Here is a 13,014-nt window from a genome sequence, read left to right on the forward strand (position 1 = left end):
TCAAAAATAAGCAAAAGACTTGAATAGATATTTCACCAAAAATGATATACAAATGGCCCATAAGCACACGAAAATATGCTCAACATCATTAGCCATTGGGGAAACGTAAATCAAAACCACCATGAGATACCACTTCACATCTACAACAATGGCTATAATTTTAAAAAAGAATAAAAAGCCTAAGACGGTTGTCTAGGGTGTGGAGACACTGGAACCTTCATACATTGCTGGTAATATATAAAATGGTGCTGTCATTTTACAAAACAGTTTCTCAGAAAGTTAAACATAAATTTGTCATACCATACCCCTCTCAGGTATATACCCAAGGGAAATGGAAACATGTCTACACAAAGACTTGTATGTGAACTTTCATAGCAGCATTACTCAGGGTAGCCAAAAAGTGGAAGTAAGTCCAAATGTCTATCAACTGGTAAATGAATAAACAAAACGTGACATAGCTATACAATGGAATATTCTTCAGCAATAAAAAGGAAGTAACTACTGATACATGCTACAACATGGATGAACTTGAAAAATATTATATTCAGTAAAAGAAGTCAGACATGAAAGACCACATATTGCATGATTCCATTTATATGAAATGTCCAGAAAAGGCAAATCTACAGGGATAGGGATTTGGTGGTTGCCTGAGGCTGGGGGTGGAAACAGAAATTAGATTACAAAAGAGATCTTTCTGAGGTGATGGAAGCATTCCAAAACTGGGTAGCTGTAATTGTTGCACAACGCTATACATTTACGAAAAAAAATCACTGTACACTTAAAACAGGTGAATTTTATTGTAGGTAAATTATACCTCTATAAAGCTGTTTGGGGGATGGGGTTATAAAAAAGCACAGGCCCTGGATTCAGGCTCCTTTAAATTCGACTCCTGGTTCTATTACTTACTAGCTGTGTCACTTGGGACAAGTTATGTCAACTCTCTGTTACTTAGTGTTCTCATCTGTAAACTGGGAATTACAATATTACACACTTGGTAGAGTTGTGAAGATGAAATGATTAATACAGGTAAAATGCTTTGCAGTGTCAGTCACATAGTAAGTACTCAACAACTGTTATCTATTTTTCTTCTTATGAGTACATTCAACCAATTATCAAGTCTTGTAATTTTACTTAATAAATATTTCTCAAATTAATCACCTCTTTTCCGTAACTTCTCCCTTGCCTGAGTTAAGTAAGCTCTACACCACCTTTTAGAGAGAACACTTGCAACAGTCTTGTGTCTTCTTAGCTACCTACAGGTTTGGGCCCTCACATCCAGCTTCCACAGCCTTTAAAGACCACACATGAAATACAAGCCTGGCAAAATACACCTACAGGATCAAGTTGAATGGCATATAAAGTCCTCCATGATCTGGTCTGTATGCCAACTTCTCACCCCTCTACTCTACCCCTCTTACACATCAAAGTGGCAAATTTTTCCCCACATGCCATGCAGCTGTCATGCCATCCTTCTGTAATAAAATACCCTTTGCTCCTCCTTTTGTCTGTCCACTGTCTACTGTCCGTGGCCTTGGCATACAAGGCCTGCAAGGCTCAGTTGAGGCACCAACTCTCCCACAAGTTTTCCCAGCCCTCGTGGGTTGGATTCACCCTTTGGCCTGTTTCTGTAGTAAAGCCGTATTGTCAATATTGCACTGAGATACATGTGTGTCCCTCTTTGAAGTGTGAACCTAGCACAGTCCCTTGTACACGTAGCACATTACGGATGCTCAATAAAATGCTGACTGGTGAAATCAATGGCCAGACTATTCAGCATTTTCTCTGCTCCTCACATACTGGAAACTCACTTAGGCCTCCAAATGGTCTTTTTTTTTTTTTTAGCATGCCACTTAAGGTAAATGAAAGACAGATAATGGAAATCTTAATATGTCTCTACCGATATTGAAGGACTATTGTAAGCAGCAAATGAGATCAAGTACAGGGTCATGCCACCTTCCATTTGAAGCAATTTATACTGTCCATGACTGTTAGTAGTTCATCAAAACTTACAGAAATGGCTAGCAATGTTATTATTTTCAGTGGAAGTTTCCCTAACTTTTTAATATCAGGGTTTCTAAACTCTGATCTGTTAAGAATCTTTGAGACAGCCCATAGTGGGAATATAATAAGGACTTTTTATTTATTTATTTATTTATTTGTTAAAAAAAGGAGCCTAACTGACTGAAATTTAAGGGGGAAAAAATAATACAATTACCTGATATCTAGGTTCTACCCCAGAGATTCTGATTTAAGTGGTCTGGGTGTGACCCAGGCAGATAATTTTTTTAAAGTCCTCCAGATAATTCTAAAGAATAAACACCAAGGTTGAGATTCACTCTTACACAATCTTAAGTTAGCTCCTTTATTTCTCAGTTTTCTCATCTATAAAATTATGGCAGTTATTGTCAGACTTATAGATAACTGAAATTTTTTTCTGAAAGTAAAATCCATAAATAAATGTTAAATGGAATCCTATCTCTTATTCTCAATATCTTGGGTCATCATAAAAGCAAAGTTTCATTTATAAAAGCTTCCCGATCAATAAGCATTACTATCCATTTTAGAAAAAGACATTTAAAAGACAATACCAACTCCCCTTCCAAATACAATAGTCTTTATAAACCATAATCAAATATATTCTAAAATAAAGGTGAGATTCTCAAAGATAATTAATAACAATATTTCCAGAAGACTGAGCTGTAGGTCCTCTGTAAATGAATCCACATTTGTGTATATGACAAACTTTTCTCTAACCATGAAAACAAAAAGCCATCTTAGACAAGTACTGAATAGGCATTATTTTTGTGTTTGTATTGGGAGAGATATGCAATGACTCCTACTTTGAAAGTTGAGTTTAAAGCTACATTGAGTATGACGTAAAATTTAGTATTAGGACCTGAAAATGGAAAAAGAAAGTTAAAACAATCACATCCTATAAACATCTATTGTTCTTCTCTAGCAATATCCTATTGAGTAAATCTATCTTCATTCTTTCAAGAAACATTCTATCATTGATATTTTGATATCTGATTTTATACATATATATCCCAATTTTAAAAGCTGCCTATTAAAAAAAAAAAAAACCCTATAAAAAAAAAAGCACCTGAAAGACTCAAAATTTTAAAACTCATTGATCTTCTCTGATCATAATGCTATAGAATTATAAATCAATAACAGAAAGAACAGGAAAAAATTAAATAAATGGAAACTCAATAACACCTTACTTAAAAACTACTGGATGACAGAAGAAATTAAAAAGGATTCCTAGAGTCAAAAGAGAATGAAAACACAACATACCCAAACCTTTAGGACACAGTGAAAACAGTGCTCAGAGGAGAATTTATAGCAATAAATGCACACATAAAAAGAAGGGCCAAAATAAATAGCTTAGTCCTACAACTTGAACAAATAGAAAAGGAGCAGCAAAAGAAGTCCATAATCATCAGAAAAAAGGAAATAATAAAGATCAAATCAGAAATAAATGAAATAGAAAACAGAAAAACAGAATCGACAAGACTAGAAGATGGGTCTTTGAAAGGATCAAAAAAATTGACAAGCCACTTGCCAAACTGACAAAATGAAGAAAAAATGAAAAGATGCAAAAAACCAAAATGAGAAATGAGATGGGTGACATTACAATAGGACCAACTTAGATAAAAAGGATCATAACAGAATATTATGAAAAATTATACTTCAACAAATTTGAAAACCTACAATGGGCATATTTCTAGAAATTGAAGACATTAAAAAAAAAAAAAAAGTCCTGGCCCAGACGGCTTCATTGGAGAATTCTACCAAGCATTCAGAGAAGAGATGACACCAATTCTACTTAAACTATTCCAGAATATAGAAAATTAATACTCCTAATTCATTCTGTGAAGCCAGCATAACCCTGAAACAAAAGTCAGGCAAAAACACCACTAAAAAGAAAACTACAGACCTACGTCCCTCATGAATGTACACGTAAAAATTCTTAACAAAATTCTAGCCAACAGAATTAAACAGCATATCAAAAGAATACATCACGAACAAGTGGGATTCATACAAGGGATGCAAGGATGGTTCAACAAGAAAATCAATCAATGTAATTCATCACATAAATAAAACAAAGGAAAAGAATCACATGATCATCTCAATCAATGCAGAAAAGGCATTTGATAAAATCCAACACCCTTTCCTGATAAAAACTCTCAGCAAAATAGAAGGAACAGTCCTTAACATAATTAAAGGCATATATACAAAACCAGCAGCCAACATCATTCTCAATGGAGAACGACTGAGAGCATTCCCCTTGAGAAAGGGAATGAGACAAGGATACCCTTTATCACCACTCTTATTCAATATTGTACTCAAGTTCTAGCTAGAGCAATAAGGCAAGAAAGGGAAATAAAGGGAATCCAAATTAGAAAGGAAGAAGTAAAACTGTCCTTATTCACAGATGACATGATCCTATACAAAGAAAATCCCAGAGACTCCACAAGAAAGTTACTGAAACTAATAGACAGATTCAGCAAAACGGCAGGGTAGAAGATTAACGCACAAAAATCTGTTGGGTTCCTCTACACTAACAAGAAGCACTCTGAAAAGGAAATCAATAAATCAATACTATTTACAATAGCCCCCAAAAGGATAAAATACCTAGGAGTAAACCTAACCATAAAACATATATATATATGTTTTATATGTACATAAAAAACATATACAAGGAAAACTATAAAATGCTACTGTAAGAAACTAAAAGAAATCTACATAAATGGAAAAACGTCCCATGCTCATGGACTGGAAGACTTGATTCTGTGAAAATGTCAATAGTACCGAAAGCAATCTATAATGAAATCCCAACTCAAATCCCAACAATATTCTTTAATGAAATGGAAAAATTAATCTTCCAACCTTATATGGAAAGGAAGGAGGCCCTGAATAGTTAAAGCAATACTGAAGAAGAACAAAGTAGGTGGCATCACACTTTCCTATCTCAAAACTTGCTACGCAGCCATGGTAATCAAAAGAGCCTGGTACTGGTTCAGTTACGTAGACCAATGGAATAGAACTGAGAACCAGAAGTAAATCCATCTATCTACAGGCAGCTGATCTTAGACAAATGGTCAAAGTCCACTCAATCAGGAAGGAACAGTTTCTTTAACAATTGGTGCTGGCAAAACTGGATATCCTATATGCAGAAAATGAATCAGGACCCCCACCTCACACCATACACAGAAACTAACTCAAAATGGATCAAAGATTTAAATGTTAATGCTAAAAACTATGAAGTCCCTGGACAATAACATAGGGTCAAAACTATGGGACCTAATTTTTAGCATAGTCTATCAAACAAAACTAAAATGCACAAATGACAGAAGATAAGTTCAATAGCTGGGAGCTCCTAAAAATTAAATACTTACGTTCATCAAAAGACTTTACCAAGAGAGTAAAAAGACAACCTATAGACTGGAAAAAAATCTTCTTTGGCAATGACATATCTGATAAGGGTCTAAACTCTAAAATATATAGGAAACTTCAACAAGTCAATAACAAAAAGATAATCCAATCAAAAAACAGGCAAAGGACAGTAACAGATACCTCACCAAAGAGGACATTCAGGCAGCCAACAAATACATGAAAAGATGAGCACGATCATTTGCCATTAGAAAGATGCAAATCAAAACTGCCATACAATACCATCTCACCCCTGCAAAAATGGCAATGATCAAAAACATAGAAAACAATAAATGCTGGCGAGATTGTGGGGAGACTGGAACTCTTATACATTGCTGGTAGGATTGCAAAATGGTGTAATCACTAAGGAAAACAGTATGGCACTTCCTCAAAAAGCTAGAAATAGAAATACCTTTTGATCCAGCCATCTCACTCCTAGGTTTATATCCTGGAGATGTAAGAGCAGTGACACAAACAGACATATGCACACCTATGTTCACTGAAGAATAATCACAAAAGCAAAAAGATGGAAACTTAAGTGCCCATTGACAGATGAATGGATAAACGAATTGTGGCATGTTCACGCAATGCAATACCATGCAAGTATAAAGAATAACGAGGAGTCCACGAAACATCTTACAACATGGATGTGCCTGAAGGATATAACGCTGAATGAAATAAGTCAATCACAAAAAAGGCAAATATTATATGGTTCCACTATTACAAAAAGTCAAGAACAGATATGCATACGGAAAGCTAAGTTCTTCGATGGTTACCAGGAATGGGAGAGAGAGGAAGGGGGAATCACTTTCTAAATAGTAAACTTTTGTTACTTTTGCTGATGGGAAAAGTAATCTCAAATATGCGCGAAGTCAGCACAACTTGACCAAGGTAAATAAAGACAGTAAGAAGTACACAAGAAAAAGGGCAATTTTGGTAAATTTTTGCAACAGTAAAAACCAAAAAATATGTGTGTGGTTACACAGGTAGATACGGATGTATTTATGTGTATAGGAGAGCATATGCAAGTAAAAACACGTGCATGGCAGATCTATCTTTAGGCATACGTATACACACATCTGTGTGTGCTGTATATATATCCACACGAATAACAAACCACACAGGGGGCACAGTTACAGAGGCTTCCTAAACATATCCAAATAACTCACAGGATTGGTTTACTGGGTTAAAAGTCTTGGGACTCGAGCCTCAGGGGACAATTTAGTCAACTAGCATAACATAGTTCACAAAGATAATGTTCTACATCCGAGTTTCATGAGTAGTGCCTGGGGTCTTAACAGCTTGCGAGAGGTCATCTAAGATACAACTACTGGTCTCTACTCATGTGGAGCAAAAGACAATGAAGGAAACTAAAGGCTCAAAGAAGAAACTAGTCCATGGAACTAATAAGCCACATGAACCACAACCTCTTCAAACCTGAGACCAGAACTAGATGGTGTCCGGTTACCACTACCAGCCATTCTGACCAGGGATACAAAAGGGTCCCGGGTAGAATGAGAGAAAAATGTAGAATAAAACTCAAATTCCTAACAAAGGCCAGACTTACTAGACTGATAGAGACTAGAGGAACTCCCAAGACTACTGCCCTAAGATACCCTTTGACTTGGAATTGAAACTGTTTCTGCAGGTTAACTTTCAGTCAAATAATAGCTTACAAAATTGACAATATTATCCATGGGTAATGTGTGCTCTTAAATAATTGACTATACGAGACCAAACAGTCAACCTTTACCCAAAAGCAAAGAAGAGACAGCAAGGAGAGGAAGGGAGGCTAGATCCATGGAAACAGAAGAAACAGAATGGAAATAATAAGAACACTGACACATTGTAAAAATTGTGAGCAATGCCACGGAACAATTTGTATAAGAATTGTTGATGGGGAACCTAACATGCAGTGTAAACTTTCATCTAAAACACCATAATTATTAAACAAACACACAAAAACCTTTGAGACCCTGGGTCTAGTTTCTTTAACTTTTCACACCAAATTTAAGAAAATAAATAAAAACTGCACCAAAGTGCTTGTTAAATTAAGCCAAACTGCCATGAAGAAAAGACTTAACAATGGCAAAATATCTAAACCATGCATATGCAATTAGAGTAAAACAGTCTTCATAGCATAAAAATCCTTACCAAATGTTTCATAAATATATTTTGACCCACTTTACCAATATTTTTTTCATCTGTTAATTATTGAAAGATAAATCTGAAAAGGTAAAACTGTATGACGGCATAATAACTTCAAATTAAAATTTCCTACTTAAAAAAATAGAGAACACCACTTTATAATGGAGAAGGCTAGAAACACTACCTTATTGCTATTAATGATGGCATAGTAAATAACATAAAGGAAAATGGATGCAGTTCTAAATATGGTATTACCAGAAATTAGTAAAGCATGTAACATAGAATTGTGATATACTATAAAGTAATGTAAACGAACACTGGGCAATATCTACTCAATTAGAAGAGAACAGCCGCGGAAGCATCAGAGATGCAGCACTTTTGCCACAAGAAAAAAAAAATGCACATAAAAGACACAAAAACAAAATATACTTATTACTTTCAGCATGTTAAAAACAATGACATCCAAAAAAGTATACAGATAAAAAATGTCATAGATGACCATAAGAAAATAGTGTGCGTGTGTGTGTATATATATATATATGTATAAATCTACAGAATTTACCACTGTTGAGATATATATATATATTTTGGAGCTGCTCAGATGCTGCGATCATAAACTAAATTGTACAGCTTGGTTTATTATAAATCACAGAATCATGGTTTTAAAAATTAAAATAATATCCTCAGCTACAATTTTATATACACTTATTTCTACATTTCCACATGATCTAAATCAAGAGCCCAGTGATGTTAATTACCAGGATTTTGTCTGAGCCTCAGTGTAGTGCTTAGCTGCTAATACACTGCATTCGTTTTGCCATTTAATCACATCATTACCAAGTTGATTAAAATTACATTAGACTCATTATATACATAAAAAATATCGTCACATTCACTAGCTAAACAAATGTTACTTTCATTTTAAAAGACAAACTTTTGTACCTTGAAAGTTTAAAGCCCCAACTTGCAACAAGAGCCATCACTGTTAGGTTTTCTACTCTCTATTATGAGCAACATGTTGAAAGTAAGCTCTCCAATTAAATACAAAACCACACTTTCTTGGAGTGCCCCAAATTTTGTCAAAGTTTGGGTAACTGTAGTGTAATAGAATATTTTTAAAGATATTTAAATTTTTATACCATGAACCTGCATTTTTTTTTTTACTGAAAAACAAAACAAAACAGGGTTTTCAGAAAGTGTGAAAGTCACACTATTTTTTCTTAAAAACCAAAATCTTAGATTCCTATTAATAATTAGGTGGGATCATTTTTTACAATTTTACACAATAACTTAATGGCCTTATAGTGCAGCAATAACCATTGGCTACATTTTCAAAGAAAGAGTGCCAGAAAAAGTTGGTGTAAATGACCACCCTGGGGCCCTCCCTCTGTGGTGAGGACCTGCGTGAATTTAAGGGGCAGAAGTAAGAAGTAACCATACTGTTAATCCTCCTTATAAATGAATTTCCAAGGAATTTCTTCTGCTGCCCCATGCGAGGACTTGCTGATCAGTAGCTTGCAGCTTCTCCTGCTGGCACTCCTGGAGAGCTGTATTGCAGCATCTCCCCTGCATCTGGCAAGGACTATTTTGCTCTCAGCTCTTCAGGAGGCAGGAGGCAGGCCAGAACAAAGGGCTGGAGAGCACCAAGGCTGATCTCGGTGCAAATGGACACAATGAGAGCTGTACCTTTGCCCATACACTCACTTCAACTGCCCTGATTTTTAAGCACCATTAAGTGGTTAGCCTTTTCCGCCAATGTCTTTAATTTTCATATTCAAAGAAAATGGCAGCAATTGAAGGAGAATGATGACTGTCCTGTGAGATGTTGAATTAATAAAGCCAGGGAAATCTCTTTAGTCAGTTTTAGGGCCTGGGTTAAAAATACGAGAGGGAAAAATAACTTGACTAAAAGACAAGCTTAGGAAGGTAAGAAATCAAATTATTCTGTGGATCTAGATTAAAAGTAGTTGTTTTAACACTTTCTTAATTACCTATTAAAGGACACATATTTTATGCTACATGTAGCCTTAGAAAAATCTATTCCACACAGTTTTTCTGTGCTTTGTAACATTCTCAAAATAGAATGGGCCGAAAAAGTAAAAATGGTCAGGTTTTGGAGAAAGATAGAAATGAAACTGAGTAATGAATTATTAAGCGTGCATCCCTAAGCGCTATTGCTATGTCTCCATGTTAAATTCTTTTTAACACGTTCAGTGATGATGCAATTTATAATGTTCACCCAAAGCAGCATCTACACGGGATGAAAATATTTCCATATATTCTTATTACTAACATACATGATAATTGTGTGAGTTGTTTACAATTGTATAAAATACTGCTTTGGCAATTATAAACATAGCAATGTAGGTTTCATATGGTTTCTGTTCTAGTGTCTTTAGCAAGTATAGATAAGATTCTCACAGCAATACCGATTCTTGAATAGATGGTCTATCCCAATTTCTGTAGTGATATGCTGGAGGCGAGGGCCCTGAATATTGAAACCGAGATGAACTGGCATCCTCTAAAGCTGGCGAAGTTCTATACCGCACAGGACTATCCACTGAAACGGCTGGGAGGTTATGGTCCTGAAAGGTTACGTGTTGAAAGGCTGAATATTTTGGTAAATTGCTTAAATGGCTGCAATGAGCATCTCGATGCCGTGACTGTTCCTGTGTCTCAGGTCTGTATGAGCAACTAGCTTCTGGCCGTTTTCTGTTATCTGGCAGATAATCCACGGGAGGAATGACAAATTTTCCACCGTTTGGTGACTGTGAATATCCCCCAGCACGAATATCAACAGGAAGAACTTCTATCCGACTCGATGGGAGTACAAGGGGAACTGGGCGGCGACTGTAGGATCTCTCTGGAGAGGTATCTAAAGAGACAGTAGAGCCATGAGGTATCCTGGAAGGATTAACTTGAGTGCCATGGCTAAGCTGTGGTGACACGGTGCTGCTGTTGGCAGTAGGGACGTGTTTTGGAGAATTTCTGTGGTAAACAGGGGGATTACTATAGGATGGTGGATGTATTGTCCCATGATCTTCTCCATCTAACTGAGGTGGATATCTTCCATAACTTGGAGGCTGTACTTTAAAAGTGAAATGGTTTGCTACTTTTGGTGGAATAGAACTTGGCTCAGAATACTTTCTTGGACTGTTTGAATAAACAAGATTCCTTGGACTTTGAGAATAAGCCCTTTCTAGTGCCTCTTCAACAGAAGCTCCATTTTCATTTTCAGCTCCAGTTACATTGTCATACTGTGAGGCATTGGAGCCGCGTTTCCCTTCATCAGCATCCAAAACCTTAATCTTTTGCCTTACATTTGATATTCGAGTATCAGTAGAACTTGGGATGGTGGCTGTATGTGTGGGGTTTGTTGATCTACTTTTGCCTTCAATGGCATATTTGGCAGTTTTTTCAACAGCTGAAGTATCCGAAGGTTTATTCCATTTGCGCACAAATTCCTTTTTGATATTTGAAGTAGCATTGCTATTTTGATTAGCAGTTGCATTAATATATTGCTTGGAATTGCCTTGGGGAACTGATGGAAGTTTTCCTTCAAAATTTACCTCACTCTTAAGCTTTTTACTATCCTCATTCACAGGTTTCTGCTTTGGCTGCTTTACTCTTTCTGGTGTGCCAACTCTACCTTGATGGCGAGGGGAATGCTCATATTTTTTGTGAGGAGATGTGCCACTTTCTCTTCTGCTGCCTGTATGGGGACTTGACTTGCCAACACTTCTTTGTCCATTGCTCAGGTGATTAACGCCAGCAGGCTGAGTTTCAGGTGGAAGTTGCCCCAAAGGTTTCTTGGGATATTCATCCTCTTTACCTAAAGGAAAAGAAAAATGCATAAGTAAAATAAATACATAAGCAAATCATATCCAGTATAATACACTATTAGTAACTACATACTTTTTGTAGTGCACTAAGGCACATTCTTACACACACATATACACCACAGAATTTTAGTGGCTAAAAAGAAGTATTTTTGGAAACTGATAGTATAACATACCAAAATTCAAAATGTTATTTGTCTGTGATTAGGCAATGTGTAGGTGGGAATATCTTGTAGCCTTATGACTAAGGCTCTTACAGTTGTGTAAATATGATTATTATATCTTCTTAAAATACATTATTGTTACGTGGTTTTTCAAGAATGCAAAGCTGATATTCTCATTTCTATCCCTAAAATAACCTTGCAGGTCAGTAGTTCAACATCTTACTATTACATTACTTTCACTTTAATTCTACCTCAACTAAAACGGTTTGAAATCTCAGTAAAAATTTTCCTATCAGCTTCAAGCAGGTCTGCCAAATTTAAAAGTCAAACTGATGACCAACGGTGGTCTCAAAGCTGTACCCAAGAAGCTGATTATTGTTATCTTAAGTGCTTTCCACAGTACAATTACATGATAAAAAGGAATAATGCTTTCTATTTGAAAGTTAACATTCTAAAAGCATCCTACTTTAAATGAAAAAGACGGGGTGGGGGGGGACAAGAAAGAAAAAGAAAATCAGATTATACTGGATACTTTCAGTTTTATATTTTAAATAATTATCAGAAAATTCATGAGGAGTTAAAGGAAAATTTAATAAATTGGCCATAAGTAGTGTTTAAAAATTATCTATTACAATACGCTTATCCAATAAATATCTTGAAAAAAAGGACTTCATTTGAAAATAGTATCACAGTTTAAGATATATGTCTTTCATCCGTTAATTATAAAACAACACATTATCACTTAAAAAAAGTTTTTTCTATCTTCAAACGCCTGCCCATTCACCCATCCATCCACCCAACAAACATATACTGAGTAAGCTCTACGTAAGACGCCCTGGTGGCGCGGTGGTTACGTGCGTGCCTGATAACCGAAAGGTCAGCAGTTTGAACCTATCAGCCGCTCTCTGAAAGATGTGGTGAAAGAAAGATGTGGCAGTCCGCTTCCATAAAGAATACAGTCTTGGTAACCTATGGGGGCAGTTCTACTCTGTCCTATAGGATCGGTGTGAGTCAGACTCGATGGTAGTGGGTTTGATTTTGGAAGCTCTGCATCGAGCACTGAGCTAGGCAATGATACATGAGTAGTGTGTAAATGGACATCGTCTTTGCTCTAATGTAGCTCACAGTCTTAGTGATGGCGATTTTGTTTATCCATATATCATAATTTTCTTTAAGATATTTGAAAAAGAAGCATTCTTTTTCTTTGGAGTGGGGAGAATACGGAGGAAACAACATCCTTTAAATAGTCAAGCTACCAGATCCAGAATCATTGAGCTAAAAGAATATTTGTGCTATTCTAATTTGAGACCACAGCTCGTTATCAGTTTGACTTTTAAATTTGGCAGACCTGCTTGAAGCTGATAGGAAAATTTTTACTGAGATTTCCTTTTTCAAACCAAATTTAATATGAAACCTCAATATACAAA

General features: G+C 35.9%; 1 protein-coding gene across 7 annotated transcripts in view; it reads right to left on the bottom strand.

Moving 5' to 3' along the window:
- Nucleotides 1–1,812: 1,812 nt before the first annotated feature.
- USP6NL (USP6 N-terminal like) overlaps nt 1,813–13,014 on the bottom strand; it is a 189,213-nt gene continuing 178,011 nt past the window's right edge. For all 7 annotated transcript variants that reach the window (XM_064284851.1, XM_023548922.2, XM_064284850.1 and 4 more), the window contains one exon: nt 1,813–11,416. In XM_064284851.1, the coding sequence (XP_064140921.1) occupies nt 10,002–11,416 (1,415 nt within the window). In that variant the 3' untranslated portion in view covers nt 1,813–10,001. The remainder of the gene's footprint in view (nt 11,417–13,014) is intronic.

This window comes from Loxodonta africana, chromosome 4 (genome assembly GCF_030014295.1).
Source record: "Loxodonta africana isolate mLoxAfr1 chromosome 4, mLoxAfr1.hap2, whole genome shotgun sequence".
Classification (NCBI taxonomy): domain Eukaryota; kingdom Metazoa; phylum Chordata; class Mammalia; order Proboscidea; family Elephantidae; genus Loxodonta; species Loxodonta africana.